Source organism: Leucoraja erinacea, chromosome 13 (genome assembly GCF_028641065.1).
Source record: "Leucoraja erinacea ecotype New England chromosome 13, Leri_hhj_1, whole genome shotgun sequence".
In the NCBI taxonomy this organism is placed as follows: domain Eukaryota; kingdom Metazoa; phylum Chordata; class Chondrichthyes; order Rajiformes; family Rajidae; genus Leucoraja; species Leucoraja erinaceus.
Window position 1 is genome coordinate 30936488 of NC_073389.1, and position 16854 is coordinate 30953341.

Below are 16854 nucleotides of genomic sequence, written 5' to 3' on the forward strand. Positions count from 1 at the left end.
GATGTAAGTCTTCAACTATACTTCTATTGAGCCGCTTTAGAAGCACCCAAAGGAGTTTTGTTACAGCTCTCTGTAATTAGTGTGAAGTACCTTTGAAAAGGTGTTATTTCATTCCATTTAAAAACCTGAAATTAAATCTGTTTCAGCATGCTTTGAGGGTATCACTTACATTTCATCATTTTGGATCGGGTGCATCCTGGAAAGGGATGGAGACCAAGAAACAAGTAACTTTCACTCACATTTCCTTAAGGCACCAAGGAGGCCTTTAGGCCCACTAAGTCAATGCCAATTCTGAGAGCAAACCCATTCTCCCACTCTCCTCATTGTTACATGTTATCAATGTCCAGCTGATTCTCATGTAGCCCATCAACATTAGGGACAATTTACAATTTACGCTTAACCTGCCAGCGTAGAGTTGGGATGTGAGAGGAAACCAGAGGGCATTCCTTGGGTTACCAAAAGAACGTACAAACTCTGTGCCAGCAGCACCCAAGGTCTGGGTTGATCTGCTCTACTGCAGAGGCTCTCAAGGTTGTATGCTGTTGTATTTTTGGGGCTCTCAGAAAAATAGACCATTCAGCTCTGAACCCTCTCTACCATTCAATTAGATTACAACTGATCCAGATCTTAACTCCAATTACCTGCCTCCGTTGTCCAACATATAATACCACTTACTATTGTAATTCCAACAGATCTTTACATTTTAAATTGAGCAACAGCTTTGTGGAAAGTGGCGGTGCCAGATTTCCATTACCCTGCTCAACCTCAATGACTAAATAGGCTCAGTCTAATTTTAAGAGCATCTTCCCTCGTTTTGGACTCCCTTCAGAGAAGGTTGTTTCTTGTAATATTGTTACCTTGTCACGTGGTTTAATAATCGTATTTATTTATTCTTATATAGGCAATTTCAGATATTTTCAAAAAAAGGGTCCCAGATTTATACAGCATGAAAATTGGCCCAACTAGTCCATGCTGACCATAGTGCCTTCGTGATCTAATCCCACGTCTGCATTTAGCCCTTCTCCCACTAAACATTTCCTGTTTGTGGTGCCTATCCAAATATCTTTTAAACATTGTAATCATACCTGCCTCTGGCAGTTCATTCCATATACCGACCCACCGCCTGTGTGAAAAGCACGCTTCCTTTATATCTTTTCCCTTTCAACATAAACTTATACTCTCTAGTTTTAAACTCAGCCAACCCTGGGGGAAATAGACTGGTTGCTTGAATCCGCGAACCATGTGAAAAAATCTCTGTTGAATATGGGTGCAGATCAACAATGGAAAATGCACCACCTCTGTTCTAGAACTTATAATGCATATTTTGACCATATGATGGTGATAGGGTAGGGGATAAGAAACTATACTCAGGCACTTAATATCCACCACTTTTTTTCCCTTTCTGGCAGTAATGGCAACAGCAGTAGCTGGAGCAGTCTGGGGTTAGAAGGAGATATGTTTGAGGAGAATATATCCTTTCCACCATCAGAAAGGTTGGTTGACCTAAATGAAAACTGGTTTGGGTTAGGAGGCTTCATTGATTGCATGAGAGCATGGCTTTGGAACTGACGCACACTTTTTATGCATGTGAAAACAGTAAAAGGCCTAAAAACAGGTTTGTGGAGTAAATACATGTAAATTCAAAACATGGTACAACTTTAAAGATTGTTTTTTGATATTAGTCGCCTCCAAACAAACCAACTTCAGCTTGTTGCTTTCTTTATCAGTGCATGCGCTGTTTGATTCTTTGCAGGGACTTGTAGTGTTTGCCCATTTGATTCCTCCTGTAGTTTACTTCTCATGGTATTTCATATCTGGTAACTTGGGGATTAAGTAGCATGATGTGAGAAGTGATCAGAACTAACTAAATACATGGTTTTACCGATTGTACTGAATACGGTTTATACCTCCTAAGGAAACCAATGGGAGAATTGACACTAGATTGTAGTCCTATCTCCAACACTACAGGTAACCAAGGGAGGTGAATTTGAAAGCTGTTTATTTGTGGAATTTCTTTTAAATGCTGTCTTATTTGATGCATTAAAAGTCTTGTTTTCCAATGGTTCTACTCCTGGCTCCCTTTGCAGTGTGAAACTATTGAATGTTTACTGCAAGGTTACACCATTGCAGTTATTTTGATATTGAGTTTATTGCAGAATATTATAATCCTCTGGAGAAGCAGACCTTTGCTCCATCGCTTTTGTTGGGATGATAGAATTTGCCATTGCCTTTACCCTGTAATTATTGTGAATGTTGAGAGCCTCGTCATTATTATTACCATGAAATTTGGCCCAATGTCACCCAGCTTTTCAGGGCTTATTTGCTAATTGTGCAAAAAGGCCAAATACATTGTTTGGAAATAATGCTTGGCAATAAGGTTGGAGACAGGACAATATGACATTACCTTGTCAAACAGGACAAGGTAGTGCAGAGAAGGTTCACCAGACTGATTCCTGGGATGTCAGGACTGTCTTATGAAGAAAGACTGGATAGACTTGGTTTATACTCTCTAGAATTTAGGAGATTGAGAGGGGATCTTGTAGAAACTTACAAAATTCTTAAGGAGTTGGACAGGCTAGATGCAGGAAGATTGCTCCCGATGTTGGGGAAGTCCAGGACAAGGGGTCACAGCTTAAGGATAAGGGGGAAATCCTTTAAAACCGAGATGAGAAGAACTTTTTTCACACTCTCTGTGGTGAATCTCTGGAACTCTCTGCCACAGAGGGTAGTGAAGGCCAGTTCATTGGAGATATTTAAGAGGGAGTTAGATGTGGCCCTTGTGGCTAAGGGGATCAGAGGGTATGGAGAGAAGGCAGGTACGGGATACTGAGTTGGATGATCAGCCATGATCATATTGAATGGCGGTGCAGGCTCGAAGGGCCGAATGGCCTACTCCTGCACCTCATTTCTATGTTTCTATGTTCTATGTTTCTAGGACAAGAAAACAATAGGCTGAATGGCAGCTTACTTTAGTTATCAGTTAGTAGGTGATCATTGCAATATTTGACATGCTTATATATTTAGAAATGTATGGAAGCATGGACTTTTAATATGTCGATAAATGATTCTGTGGCAACTGGAGGAGAAAGAAACAAATAGACCTGGACTATAGAGTGAAATAGTAAGAGTTTGGCTGTGGTCCTTTGGGCACCTACAGTTCGGAAAGATAACTTTTGAACTGCGATCCTGACATGGGAAATTGGTGAATGCAAGTGTGGAGGCAGAGAAGACTATCATTCCACAGACTTTTGAAATTATTAACATTGAAATGACATGAGAAGTATTTAAAATCGAATTCTTTGCTAACTGTAGATGCATTTATGCATGTGCCTTTTTAATTTAGTAATTAGTTTTATTTTTGCGTTCTAAATCTAAGCAATGTCGTTTGCACTGTCAATGCTAAAATAAGCACTAAATGATGATATTTTCCATGATTTTAGTGATAATAGTGAAGATAAAGAGCAAGCAGTGCAAGACGTTTCTGAAGGTAAAGTATGAAGTTCCACATTATTCACAAAACATGGTAACCATGTAACAGAAGCAAAGGTGACAAAAGCAGGGATGTTTGCAGATATGACGAGCTCACTCGTCAAGATCCGAAACTCAGATCAAATCATTAATATTGGCAGATCTTCAATATAAATCAGTAATGTATATGATTTCTTGCAGCACATAACAAGGCCATTAGCCAATCCAGTATTTTTTGCTCTTGGAAAGAACTATTTATTTAATTTCAAGTAAATAAAGCACATGGTACAAACTAAAACCTAACTATTCACAAAACATTGTTAGTGGGACGACAGATGGCACAATGGGCTAAGTGTTCGGCTGGCGACCGGAAGGTAGCCGGTTCGAATCCCGCTTGGAGTACATACTGTCGTTGTGTCCTTGGGGCAAGATACTTCACCCGCCTTTGCCTGTGTGTAAATGTAATGTAATTATGTGAAGCACTTTGGGGTCAATGCAAGTTGACTAAAAATGTATTATATAAATAAGATTATTATTATTATTATTATTATAGTTCATCTGACAAGATCATAATTTTTAAGAAAGAATCTCAAACTTGAATCCGTTACTCAAACTTCCTTCAACCACGCCGGTTGTCAACAGAGCAATCCTGATTCCCATTCCTCCTTTATGTATCTTTGCAACTCATATGGCCATCAACTCCCTTTTTATTCTTTTGGACCAGCCTATGCTTGGGAATAATTTACAGTATCCATTGAACTCATTAGTTCATCTTTGGGAGTATGGGGGGAAAAAGGAACATCTGACAAAAACAAGCAGGGACATGGGAAGAACATATAAGCTCCACACTGACAGCATCCCAGGTCAAGATCAAAGCCAGGTCGCTGGAGTTTGAGGCAGTATCACTGACTTTCACTTGGCACTTTCATTGATAATTGCTGGATCCATCGTACCTGGCTGTACCACTAAATATCGACGACCATCTAGAAAAACTACATTCATCAGATTCACCACAGTTCCCAGCATCAGTTCCTTTTAGCACTTAACATTATACTTTATGGTGACTCATTTGTTTGCTATTCAGTTACATTTTTGTTCACTATCAATTCGCTTGTCTATTAATTTCTATAGATCTTCCTGTACCTTGTCTCGTTTGAGACCCTTTAGTAGTCTTCAAACATTTAGGTTACCCTATATGCCACCCTAGTTTCGAAAATGTAATCTTAGATGCATGTATATCGTTCAGCGTCAAATATTAGGACACCTATGCTTGTTCCTGTGGAAAGTCAGCTGCTGTTTGAAGTACATGGTCCACTGAAGTATGCAACAATTATTTACCATACTTCTGTGTGAAGCTTCATCAAATGCTAAACCTGTCTGAAACGCCTGCAGTGTTTCTCATCTCTATGATGAATATGCTGCAAGCAAAACTTGTAAAGTAACCTAACCATGGGGATTGACTTTACGAGATTGCTAAATCCAGTTTCTGGTTGCTAAATAAACCCTCCCCTCACAAAATATCTCTAATGGAAGGCTTGGAGATGGTAAGTCTTTGGTTGGAGGTGGGTTTGTAATGCGCAGATTAATTATCATTTATCAGCCGAGCTGATGAATACTGTCTACTTTGTGGGCCCTGACTATTTCATTATCCAATGAAGTTAGATACAGCAATCGTTAGCAACTGCTTCCAATTTGTTGAATAAAGGTATGCCATTGAAGCAATTAAAAACTGTTGAGTATAAGACGCTACCCTGAGGAGGACAATGAAGAAAGAGTAATGTGACACTTGAAATGCGAACACGCCCAAATACTGAGTAGTGTTGCCACCAATGAAATGGTGGAAGATCATTACGCTTCCACAACATTGGAGGGAAATTTTGCATTACTGACTCCTTGGAGTATGCTAAAGAATGTACATTGGAGCCAAAATTGGGAGGACACTGGCGGAGTTAGTAAAGCTGCTGCCTCACATTTCCACAATTCAATCCTGACCAATTTCCTGTGTGGAGTATATGTGCATTCCATGTGACCCTGTGGGTGCTCCAGTTTCCTTTCACACCTAAAGACATGGAGATTGGTAGGTTAATTGGTCACGGTATATTGTCCCATATGCACACGATAGCAGAATCTGGGTGAGGGAGTTGATGGGGACTGCAAACATTACAGGTCAGCAGCTGGCGCAGCTTGCCATATTATTTCTCTTTTGTAGATCCATAACCTGTAGAAGGTTTTATTTGCCTCAATGTTTCTAGTACAGGTGCACAACCTTTTATCCGAAAGCCTTGGGACCAGACACTTTTCGTAATTCAGAATTTGTCGGTCTTCGGAATGGAAATTTTTTTGCGTAGATTTTAATGGCTGGCTCAGTGGTAGAGTGCCCGGCTCATATCCGCAAGGTCGCGAGTTTGCGCCTTGATCCCGGCAGTTACTCGGTCGCGAGTTTGAGTCTTCAGTGTAGTTTTTTCTTGCAGAATAAATGTTTGTATGAAATGCAGTGTAGGAGAGGTGTACTGACTGTGTGGGCAGAACTTTAGAAGTGATTGCCCACCAGTCTAAAAAGCCGCTGTGTCTCCCTGTCCCTGGGATAGCAGGGGGCGATCAAACAGAACAATACCCCCCTCCCCCTCCAACTCCAGAGGAATCCGCTCCCCGATGGGCCCCCACGCCGGTGCAATGAGCGGGGAGCTGGAGAGGGGAGGGAAGGGGTCACACACATGGCCGGGAAGCAGAGGGGTGTAGGTGGGGTGAAACTGAAGGGAGCGACAATCTACTGCTACTGTGTATCGTGTCTACCGTGGGAACTTTTTAACTCAGCGGGCAGGTAGCAGCATATTGTCAAGTATTAACCCTCCCGCGCAATATACCCTCACCTTCTCTTTTATGAATGGGGATTTAGTTCCCCTTTCTTCGAGGACCGACCGGAGGTTCCGCTGTTACCTCTGCGGCCGCCCTCGGTGAACGTCCTGTCTCCCTGTCCCTGGGATAGCAGGGGGCGATCAAACAGCACAATACCCCCCTCCCCCTCCAACTCCAGAGGAATCCGCTCCCCGATGGGCCGCTACGGCGACAAGTGGCAGTTCGCCCACAGCCCGAGCTGCGCGACCCCAAGACCAAGATGTCCCTTGCACACCATCAGCTTCTGCCCCAACGGGGAGCGTGTTCCTCTGGAGTTGGAACGGGGCTGGGCTGGAGTTGCTGATCTGGGATCTCCGTGCTTGCAGTGGGCCTGGGGGGTCAGTGTCCAGATGAGGGGGCGCAGCTCGGGGAACGGCTTCTGGTGGTCCTGACGTCTCCGGCCAGTTTGCAGTTTTCCTCTGGAGTTGGAACGGGGCTGGGCTACTGCTGGCTGTGGGTCTCTGGGATCTCCGTGCTTGAGGTGGGCCTGGGGGTCGGTGTCCCGTTGGTCCTGACGTCTCCGGTGACTGCACTGTGCTGCTAGCATCGCCGACGTGAAGACAGTGCAAAGCCCCCGCTCCAGTGCAATGGGCGGGGAGCTGGAGAGGGGAGGGAAGGGGTCTCGCACATGGCCGGGAAGCAGAGGGGTGTAGGTGGGGTGAAACTGAATGGAGCGACAATCTGCTGCTGCCTGCACGCTGAGTTAAAAAGTTCCCACACAAGACTCACGATACACTGTGTATCGTGAGTCTACCGTGGCAACTTTTTAACTCAGCGGGCAGGTAGCAGCATATTGTCAATTATTAACCCTCCCGCGCAATATACCCTCACCGTCTCTTTTATGAATGGGGATTTAGTTCCCCTTTCTTCGAGGACCGACCGGAGGTTCCGCTGTCACCTCTGCGGGCCGCCCTCGGTGAACGTTTTCAAGGACCTTTCTTCAAGGACCGAAAAAATGGCCGCTATTCGGAGGTTTTCGTTATTTGGATCTTCGGATAAAAGGTTGTGCACCTGTATAGGCTTTTGTCTGTGAAAGTTAATCATCAGGTTGCTGATTGCCTCATTACAGCCAGACATTATAATGGGAAAAAAATCACTGCAAATACCAGAAATCTGAAGTATTATACTTTGTCTTTACTCTTATAGCCGTTGCAATATTTTCTATTTTTTTATTATTGAAATGGGCAGTTTCTTTTTACAAACCATATTCATTTAGTGATTAATTCTGATCTACATTATTAGCACTCTTTCCCCACTTGTAGATCTAATATTGGCACAGGAAGCGTTATTGATTCTAAATGTGGAACTGGAGACCAGTAGCCATGATCTGCAGCTACGAATGGTGTTGCAGTGGATAGCAGCATCGCAGTTTCATGCATCTTTAGTATATTTCAAGGAACCATTTGAAGATGAGCTATTGAATGTAAGTATGTGCACAATAATTATACGCTGGCAAGGCCATTCAATTGCTCTTCTACATATCTCTACCACATTTGCCTTGAGTATCTTTTACTAAGTTTCCATTTCAATTACGTTGAGCTAAGTTTGCTGTAATGGATGAAATTGAGGTGGATTTCGCACTCGCAGAGCACATAATGACCATTCAATCCAACATCTTTGCAGTTATTACAGAACTAAAAGTGGGATTATTCAATGCTGAAATATAATTTTACAACAGAGTTCCAAAGGAGAATATGATACTATTAAAAGTAAATGTTAGCAAAACCATAATAGACCAAAGAATTGGCAGGAATGTAACATGAGTCCATTTAGCCACTTTTACACTGGGGAAAGAAAAATAGTAGGATTTAAAGTGACCCAAAATAAATTAAGTGGAGAAAGATGATGTAATACATTTAAAAATTAATAAAGGAGAAATTCACAGCACAGAAGAAATTATACTTTTGTGAAAAATTAGTAAATTACAGCAGCATCAGTTATGAGTTACAAACATTTAGTTGGTAAGTAACAAAAATAAGTCCATTATTTAATCGGGGAGAGAGAAAAGCCTGATGACTAGACCAAGTTTATTGCGGTTTGTGTGAACATTCCTCATCTGTTGTGAGAGCAATGTAACTGAATGAGCACCTGGGCTGGTATCTGTTAATTGAAGAGACAATGTGATTTTGTGAAAAGTAGGCCATGTCGCATGCTCTGAGGAAACCACCAACAGCTAAAGAACATGTACTTGAAAGTGGCCATGACAGAGGTTCGGAAGGCTGAGAGATTAGCAAAACTTAATTGGTAGGTGGGCAAAGATAAAGAAAGCTTTGCGAATTGGCAGAAGGACATGAATGTTTTCCTCCACGCTCCAAGACACTTTTTCAGAATATTTACTAATGAGTAGAGAGCTACACGCCCAAGTCTGCAAATGCCAGTAGGTTGAGAAACACTGATGTATACAGGACAGTTACAAAACCACAGGGATATGTTGAATTGGGTAACAAGCAAATAATAGCAGATAAATATGGACAACTTGTTGTCTTGTGGATCCTGCACCACAAGGATATGTTGGCACAAATTTGTATTTTTTCAGGTGATCAAACCAGTATTATTAAAATGATGAAGGAATTTATTAAAATAAGTGCAAGTAAATTATTTTCCCTGGGCGTATCCAGATCAAAGAATCATGATTGTTTATTGTCCTTCTCTACCTCCGGTCATTGACGACTTCATTGGTTCTACCTCCTGCACCAATACAGAACTCACTGGCTTCATCAACATCACCACTAATTTCCATCCTGCATGCAAATCTCTGACAACTCCCTACCATTTCTAGATCTCACCGTCTCCATCACAGGAGACAGACTATTGACCAACATCTACTGCGAACCCACTGACTCCACCCCATCAGCCATCGTATACAACATATAATCCTCCAACATTTTCGTCACCTCCAAAGGGATCCCACTACTGGCCACATCTTCCCTTCCCCTCCCCTTTCTGCTTTCCGTAGAGATCATTCCCTCCATAACTTCTTGGTCAACTCGTCCCTTCCCACCCAAACCACCCAGGTACTTTCCCCTGCAATCACAGGAGATGCAACCGCTGTTCCTTTACCTCCCCCCTCGACTCCATCCAAGGACCCAAACAGTCTTTCCAGGTGAGGCAGAGGTTCACTTGCACCTCCTCCAACTTCATCTACTGCATCTGCTGTTTCAGGTGTCAACTTCTCTATATCGGCGAGACCAAGCACAGGCTCGGCGATCGTTTCGCTGAACATCTCTGCTCATTCTGTCTTAAACAAGCTGATCTCCCGTTGGCCCCGCACTTCAACTCCCCCTCCCATTCCCAATCTGACCTTTCTCTCCTGGGCCTCCTCCATTGTCAGAATGAGGCCCAGTGCAAATTGGAGGAACAGGACCTCATATTTTGCAGTATGAACATTGACTTCTCTAACTTCAGGTAGCCTTTGCTCTCTCTCTTCATCTCTACCCCCTCCCCCTTCCCAGTTCTCCCACTGATCCCACTGTCTCCGCCTACATTCTTTCTTTGTCCAACCTCCCCGACATCAGTCTGAAGAAGGGTTTCGACCCGAAACTTTGCCAATTCCTTCTCTCCGTAGATGCTGCCTCACCCCCTGAGTTTCACCAGCATTTTGTGTCTACCTTCGATTTTACCAGCATCTGCATTCTTTCTTAAACAAATGTTTATTCTCCTTACTGTTTATTCGGTGATACTAAAGTGTAATCATAAATAATATGAATAACATTTATATTGGGTAATTGAACTATTCCTTGATTACTGCTTCACTTTTTATTATAGTTAGGCTAAGCATCAAAGAAGTTTAAATTTAACCATATTATTATATCCTTTTGTGCAAATAATCTCCTTCGGATCTGCTATCCGCTGTCCTTTTCATTTATTCCATAAACCTCCTGAATACATCATAGTAAAAATGTTAGTTTCTCCTTCAGCCAATATTTACGTATAGCTCCATTATTGCCACTATATTCCTTCTAACTCATCACGGGCCTTTCTATACTATTATTTGTAACATTGCTATTCTTCTCTCTTGGTTTTCTATTCTTCTTATCCTTCCTCTCTCCTACTATATCCAGGCAACCAACTCTTGTCAAATTAATACAAACTTTCTGCCACAGCGCTGGTTAAGCAACGTATTAAAACAAAATACTATCTTAGAACTGTTTTCAGTTTTGCTCACCCTGCTCTGGAAGGATTAAACTGGAAAGAGTGCAGAGAAGATTTACAAGGATGTTCCTAAGATTCAAGAACCTGAGCTATGAAGAAAGCTTGGACAGGCTAGGGCTTTATTCCTTGGAGCATAGGAGACTAAGGAGAACTTCTAGAGTTGTACAAAAATCACAATGGGAATAGATAGAGTGAATGCACAGTCCTTTTCACAGGGTAGGGGAATGAAGAACCAGAGTCTCACTAAAGTGAGAGGAGAATGATTTAATAGGACTCTGAGGGACAACCTTTTATGCAGATGAGCTACCACAGGAGTTGGTTGAAGCAGGTACAGGACGGCACAGTGGTGTGGCTGGTAGACCTGCTGCCTCACAACGCCAGAGACCCAGGTTCAGTCCTGACCTTGGGTACTGTCTGTGTGGAGTTTGCACGTTCTCCTTGTGACTGTATGGGTTTCCTCCCAGTGCTCCAATTTCCTCCCACATCCCAAAGACGTGCGGGTTTAAAGGCTAATTGGCCTCTGTAAATTGCACCTAGTAGATAGTGGATGCAAAAGTGCGAAAACGTAGAACTAGTGTGTACGGGCGATTGGTGATCGACATGGACTTGGTGGGCCGAAGGGCTTGTTTCCATGCAGTGTCTCTAAATTAAACTTTTAAAATATTAATTTATCGAGGTACAAGGTTTGCCGGCAAGGCCAATATTTACAGCCCATCCCTAATTACCCCCGAGTGGATGCTTCTTAAATTGCAGCAGTGCTGTTGAATATGCTCCTACAGTGATGTTGGATGGGGATGAGACAGACGGGACAGGGTGTTCCACGATTTAGACCAGCAACACAAAATATATTAAACCAGCAATATATTTCAGGATGATGTACAGATTGGAGGAGAATCTGGAGGTTATGGTAGAGTAGTCAAGCAACGCATACCCAGATAGCTTTCTACTTTATGCTTTGAATATGTACCTTTACTCATCTGCACAGTGTGTGGTTATTTTTCTAGTTTTTTGCAGTGGTGAAAAGAGTGGAATTGAGGAATTGGAAAATCTGCGACCTACTTCAGGCAGTGTTGAAATACTGCAGCATGAGAGAGCAAGTCTCATCTGGAGCTCACTGCAACCACACTCCTCTCTTTGACTGGTTACTGGAAACTACATAAAGCCTTTGTCCACATGCAAAGAGCATGTCAGTGTAAGAAAGGTTGTCAGCTATGAACCGCCAAGTATCACCAAGTGTGCGGATTGCTTTACAGAATTGAACCAGATGACTTGTATTCCTTATGGTGGTTGGCTTGGTAGGTAGTAAAATCTCTTGTATTAATCACATAGAAAGAATTTTTGTCATGAGGGCAAAACTATGTGTGCATGAATATTGTGTGTATATAATATATAGATACAATATCTATATATCTCCAAATTAAATACAATTTAAAAAAAAAAAGGCCCATGTTTTCCACAAAGCTGCTCCCACTTTGTCAAGGTGAATTGAGATAGGAAGACCACAAACTCACAGCAATGGAATAGGAGCAACTTCAAGGAAAATCCCAGCTGTGCGCTGTCAGTTCATACTTCAAGATAAAGGATTAGTGCAATTTTCCTGAGAATATCACATTCTCCCAATTAATTTTTAGTTTTAAAGTTGCTCTTTCCGACTAGCCATTTAGAATTTGTATACACGTAGTCCCAGAGTTCTGACATCGCCTTGTGTCCTTTCGGTTCTGGACATTAATACATTGGCTGTGGTCAAACTTGAACTTGCAAATGTTGGTACTCTTTGGTTGGTATGTGGGTTCCGACTGTAGCTCATAATGACATGATTCATAGCTCTGAAGGATCAAGGAAGCTTATGAAACTAGATTTCAAAATGTTCTGAATTAGGCTCCTTGACCTGGTTTTGTTTGGGATGATTTATGTTCCCACCTGGTTGAGTCACCTGCAACACTCTCAAAGAATGACTGCCACTTAAATCAAGCCACAGGTCAAGCTAATAAATTGAGGGAGAAAGTATTGGGCGGTGGGGAATGATTCATTTTGAAATGGGTTCCTGATTTCCATTTACCTGGTGTTTTAATGATGTAAACAAATATTAATTTCAAATATGAAGATTGTGCTCATGGAGAAGCTAGATTTGCTCATGCTGTACAGTCCAATCTGCACTAATGCATAAAAACATATTGCCAATATCTAGCCAAGAGTGACAATTCATACTAATTTATCGATGTGGTGGTCAAGCTGCCAACCTCCATTCACTAACTAACCTGATGAATCATGGGCAGCTGTTTCAGAACCAGAGTGTCAGAACTTCTACTCTCTGTTCACTCGTTAGCTCTGCACACCAGTCCGGTAATATTTGGAAGTGCAGATCAGCACCATCAGGAAGCCTTTTATGTCTCTCAGACTTGTCCTTGTGTTTCCTCACTCTGTTCATTGTAGGACCATTTATAGACATAGTGTAACATTGATCTCCATAATTCCCCCACACAGTTAAAATCATTGCATGCAAGATGTTCAAATACTGCAGAAGTTGTTGTTTATTAATGTTGAAAATAGAAGGATACTTTAGCTTAGCACAGGGTGAGTTGAGTGCTGCAACATCAGAAAATGGAGCAGGTTCTTTTTAAAGATCACAACCTCTTCAGTCGCAAGCTTTCAGTTTCACAAAGAACATTTATTTTAGTGTTGTGATGATGAATAGAAGGTTACAATACAAAGACATTGACAGTTTAACTAATGTCCTACAAGTGGACCAAATGAATATTTGAGAAACAAAATTTGCCACTGCATGTCGCAGCTAGAAATAATAACTAAATTCTTACCAGCTGATCTTTTGGAGGGAGGGACAGTAGTGGAATCATGCCTGAATATTCACTTTGGTTTGAAAATCCTGCTCGAGGTTGTTTTTGTTAGGATGGGAAGTATCAGTTTGTAGGAAGGAACAGAACTCAGCGCCTTAATGGCAGAAATGTTTACCAGCTGTACAGCGAGACGTATCGTGAAACTTGACCCGATTTCTGCTTATGGATGCAGAAATACAGTTCTTGGGAAAATATTAATACATATTGTTGTATTTTTGCCATTGTAATGTACATAACCACCTTAATCATGCTGTGATAGTAATTTGTACTTTGCCAACAAAATTTGTGGAATCCACCCAGCACTGCTTTATTTTCCGTAGGTTTAACGATCATTCCAGTTTTTGGATTTGTTGCATAACTTTATCTGCTCCTTGCACAGTATATTACCAGTATTTATCACAACTGCTTTGATTTCAACTTACACTGGTGCACTCAATGTCACTGTGAATCATTCCCGTTGCTTATACTCCCTGAAGTCCACACTAGTTTGCATGCTTGTAGCTTTGTGAGCTGGCAGCATTTCCAGCATATTGCACTAATAACCTGCAGTGGTAAGATTCATTAAAGATTTAATTTTTTGTGTAAAATTCGCAAGACACTGCCTGAGATTTCCCACAAAGGTGGCCCTGTTATTTGCTGGACTATTCTGGCTGTAACCTCTGCTGTTTGACAAGCCATGGATAGGTAGCCTCGTACTGTATCCAGTCCTGGAGCTGACATAGAATGTCTCAACCCCTTTGCCAATAGGTTTTTCCCCACTACTTTTAATTTACACAAGATCTTTTAACACAGTGCTGTTAGTATGGTCACATGACTAACCAAATGGAAGGTTTGTTCTTGGTTACTTCAGTCACTTTATGTGTGTGTGCATGTATACGTGCACGTGTATGTGTATATGCGTGCGTATGTGTTCCTCAGTTCCTGATCTCTGTTTTTATCCCCGTGGTGATTAGTGATACCATTTTGAAGACAGAATGTGAAATTAAAATTGAACTATTCTGATAGTACTTATTTTATTACTGCACAGTGTTAATTCCATCATAATTCACATGCTAGGGTAAATTTCAATTGTGTGATTTCTGCTTTTTGTGATCCCTAATCCTTTATATGAATTATGCCAAAAATAGAGCAATGAAGTTCATTTAACTTATAGCAATTTTATGTGTTGACAGTACTTTCAAGTGTACAATTTGTTACCAGATTATAAGCTGCAATTGCACTCCATTGATGTCTATGTTTATTTCTTAAGCAATTGCTAAAAAATAAACGGTAGCTCATCTACTGTGTCTACAGGTGGATTTTTTTTTTTCTGTCAGAGGGTAAAATTCTTTGTTTTGCTGAAGATTATGCTGAAGGTTACTCAAACCAAGCTATGGACCCACTCTGGTCTCTGCTTTCTGCAGTTCCAGTAAACCTGAACAGAATTCCTCCAAACCAATAAAGCAACCATACAAGTCCATGTACATGGCATTGACTGTATCTTTTCGCGAACTCTCATTCTCTCCACATTCCAATCAACTTCTCCCATTGTTTCGGGGGAGATTTATAGCAGTTAATTAATCTACCAACTCGCACAAATTGGGGACGTGGGAGGAAAACCAAAGAAATACCCAAAGAAAACCACAGCATCGTAGGGAGAACTGTAAACTCCACACTGACAGCATCTGAGGTCAGCATTGAACCCAGGTCTCTAGAGTTGTGAGGTAGGCCACTGTGCCACTGACAAATGGATGCATGGTGACTTTATGAGAAAGAATAATAGCAGCAATGATGAATAATCCAAGAGATAACCACGAGAAGGGTGAACTGCTGGAATTGAACTAAGTGGCCAATGCCACTAAAGCAAGTGATGTGGCTGCTTTACAATTTATTGTGAAGCCAGTTATTTACAGACAGAAAATAGGTCACAATTTCCAGATCCGGAAAAAGTCATCTGATTCAGAATCATCGTTGTGGCTTTCACTAACTTTTCTTAAATACACTCAGATTCATTTAAAGGTTAGATGTCTAAACCATGTAACCATTCCAAACCTAGTGCCACTAAACATCTACATAAAGTCAGAATAACTCCTTTAATGTGGAATAGGTCCCAATGCAGGATTCAATGAGTGTGCTGATAGGTTCCTAAATATTAAGGGGTTGGAGAAACAGACTGCAGATGCTGGAATCTTGAGCAAAAAGCAAACCACTGGAGCAACTCAGTGCAGCAGGTATCTGAGGCGGGTAATGGTCCATTTCCCTCCATAGATGCTGCCTGGCCCATTGAATTCCTCTTGGGTTTTTTTTTTTTGCTTAAGATTCCAACATTTGCAGTCTCATGTGAATCCATTATTACAGTTTCACTGAAGAAGGATCCCAACCCACAAAGCCATCCGTTCTTTTCCTTTTTTCTTAATTCCTTTTCTCCACAGATGCTGCCTGACCCGCTGAGTTACTCCAGCAATTTATGTCTATCTTCGGTGTAAACCAACATCTGCAATTCCTTCCTACACATTTGGTCTCGCCACAGATGCTGCCTGACCTGCTGAGTTCCTCCAGCAGTTTGTTTTTTTGCAAAGGGATTAGGGGTTTGTAGCAGCAGATTATCATATCTTTCAGGTAATTAGCACCCTAGCCGCTATTTGGATGAGCATGGTTGAAGGGGTTGTCTTCTAAACGCACGCAAGCTCACTCACAGAGACCTTCAGAGCTTCTTAGATATGACTTCAAACCACAGTCTTTTGATGAATAAATGCTCTATTGTTGCTAGAAAACAGTAAGATTTGTGCATTTTTTTCCGACTCGTTACTGCAATCTTCTTCGAACTCCAGCTTATTAATTTAAACATTAGCAAATTCCTCGTGTCTCCGTAACACGGGCAAGATCCGCATGTTCTTACATGTTCTTACATGTGGCTCTTACATGGTAGAAGGGTTAACCTTCCCCATGGCTCTCCAAACTAATCTAAAAAACTAAACTGCTGCGCAAGCATCTAAGCTCCAAACACGCCCAAAATCACGTCATAAATCCCACCCACAATATAACGGGCAGTCTAAAATGTAAAGGCACATGCCATCATAAATGACATGCAAAACAGGCCAAATGGCCACTACAGGGTTTATTTAGGAAAGATAAACAGAGGTAAAAGATCAGCCAACAAAGTTGTGATCAATTTCTTTGAGCATATTCGGGGAACTTCATAGACCATTAACCATCTTTCTGTGCAGTTTATTCAATCTGAAAGCACAGTTCAGTCTTCTGTCCTGGAAATTGTTGCCTTTAACCCTCAGCATGTTTCCTTTGTACTGTTCTGTTCCTTTACACACAACACATTGACTTATTTTCTCATCATATTTTATCGAGGCAAAGCTTCTGACCACAGGGTTACAGCCATGGTCTTCCATCCTTGTCCACGTTGCATTATGAGATATCTTGCTTACTATATCCACATCAGTATTAATTTGTCATTTTATACTCCACACACCTGTCTCTAATTTTTATACAT

General features: G+C 41.5%; 1 protein-coding gene across 5 annotated transcripts in view; it reads left to right on the forward strand.

Annotated features, from left to right (window-relative positions):
- The window catches only part of akap11 (A kinase (PRKA) anchor protein 11), a 55586-nt gene extending 40937 nt beyond the window's left edge, over positions 1-14649 (forward strand). For 4 of the 5 annotated variants that reach the window (XM_055644781.1, XM_055644783.1, XM_055644782.1 and 1 more), the window contains 4 exons: positions 1410-1493; positions 3441-3487; positions 7626-7786; positions 11520-14649. In XM_055644781.1, coding sequence (XP_055500756.1) covers positions 1410-1493; positions 3441-3487; positions 7626-7786; positions 11520-11675 — 448 coding nt within the window. In that variant the 3' untranslated portion in view covers positions 11676-14649. Of the gene's footprint in view, positions 1-1409; positions 1494-3440; positions 3488-7605; positions 7787-11519 lie in introns of those variants that run through there. The other variant, XM_055644785.1, reaches the window with a different exon arrangement.
- Positions 14650-16854: the final 2205 nt, after the last annotated feature.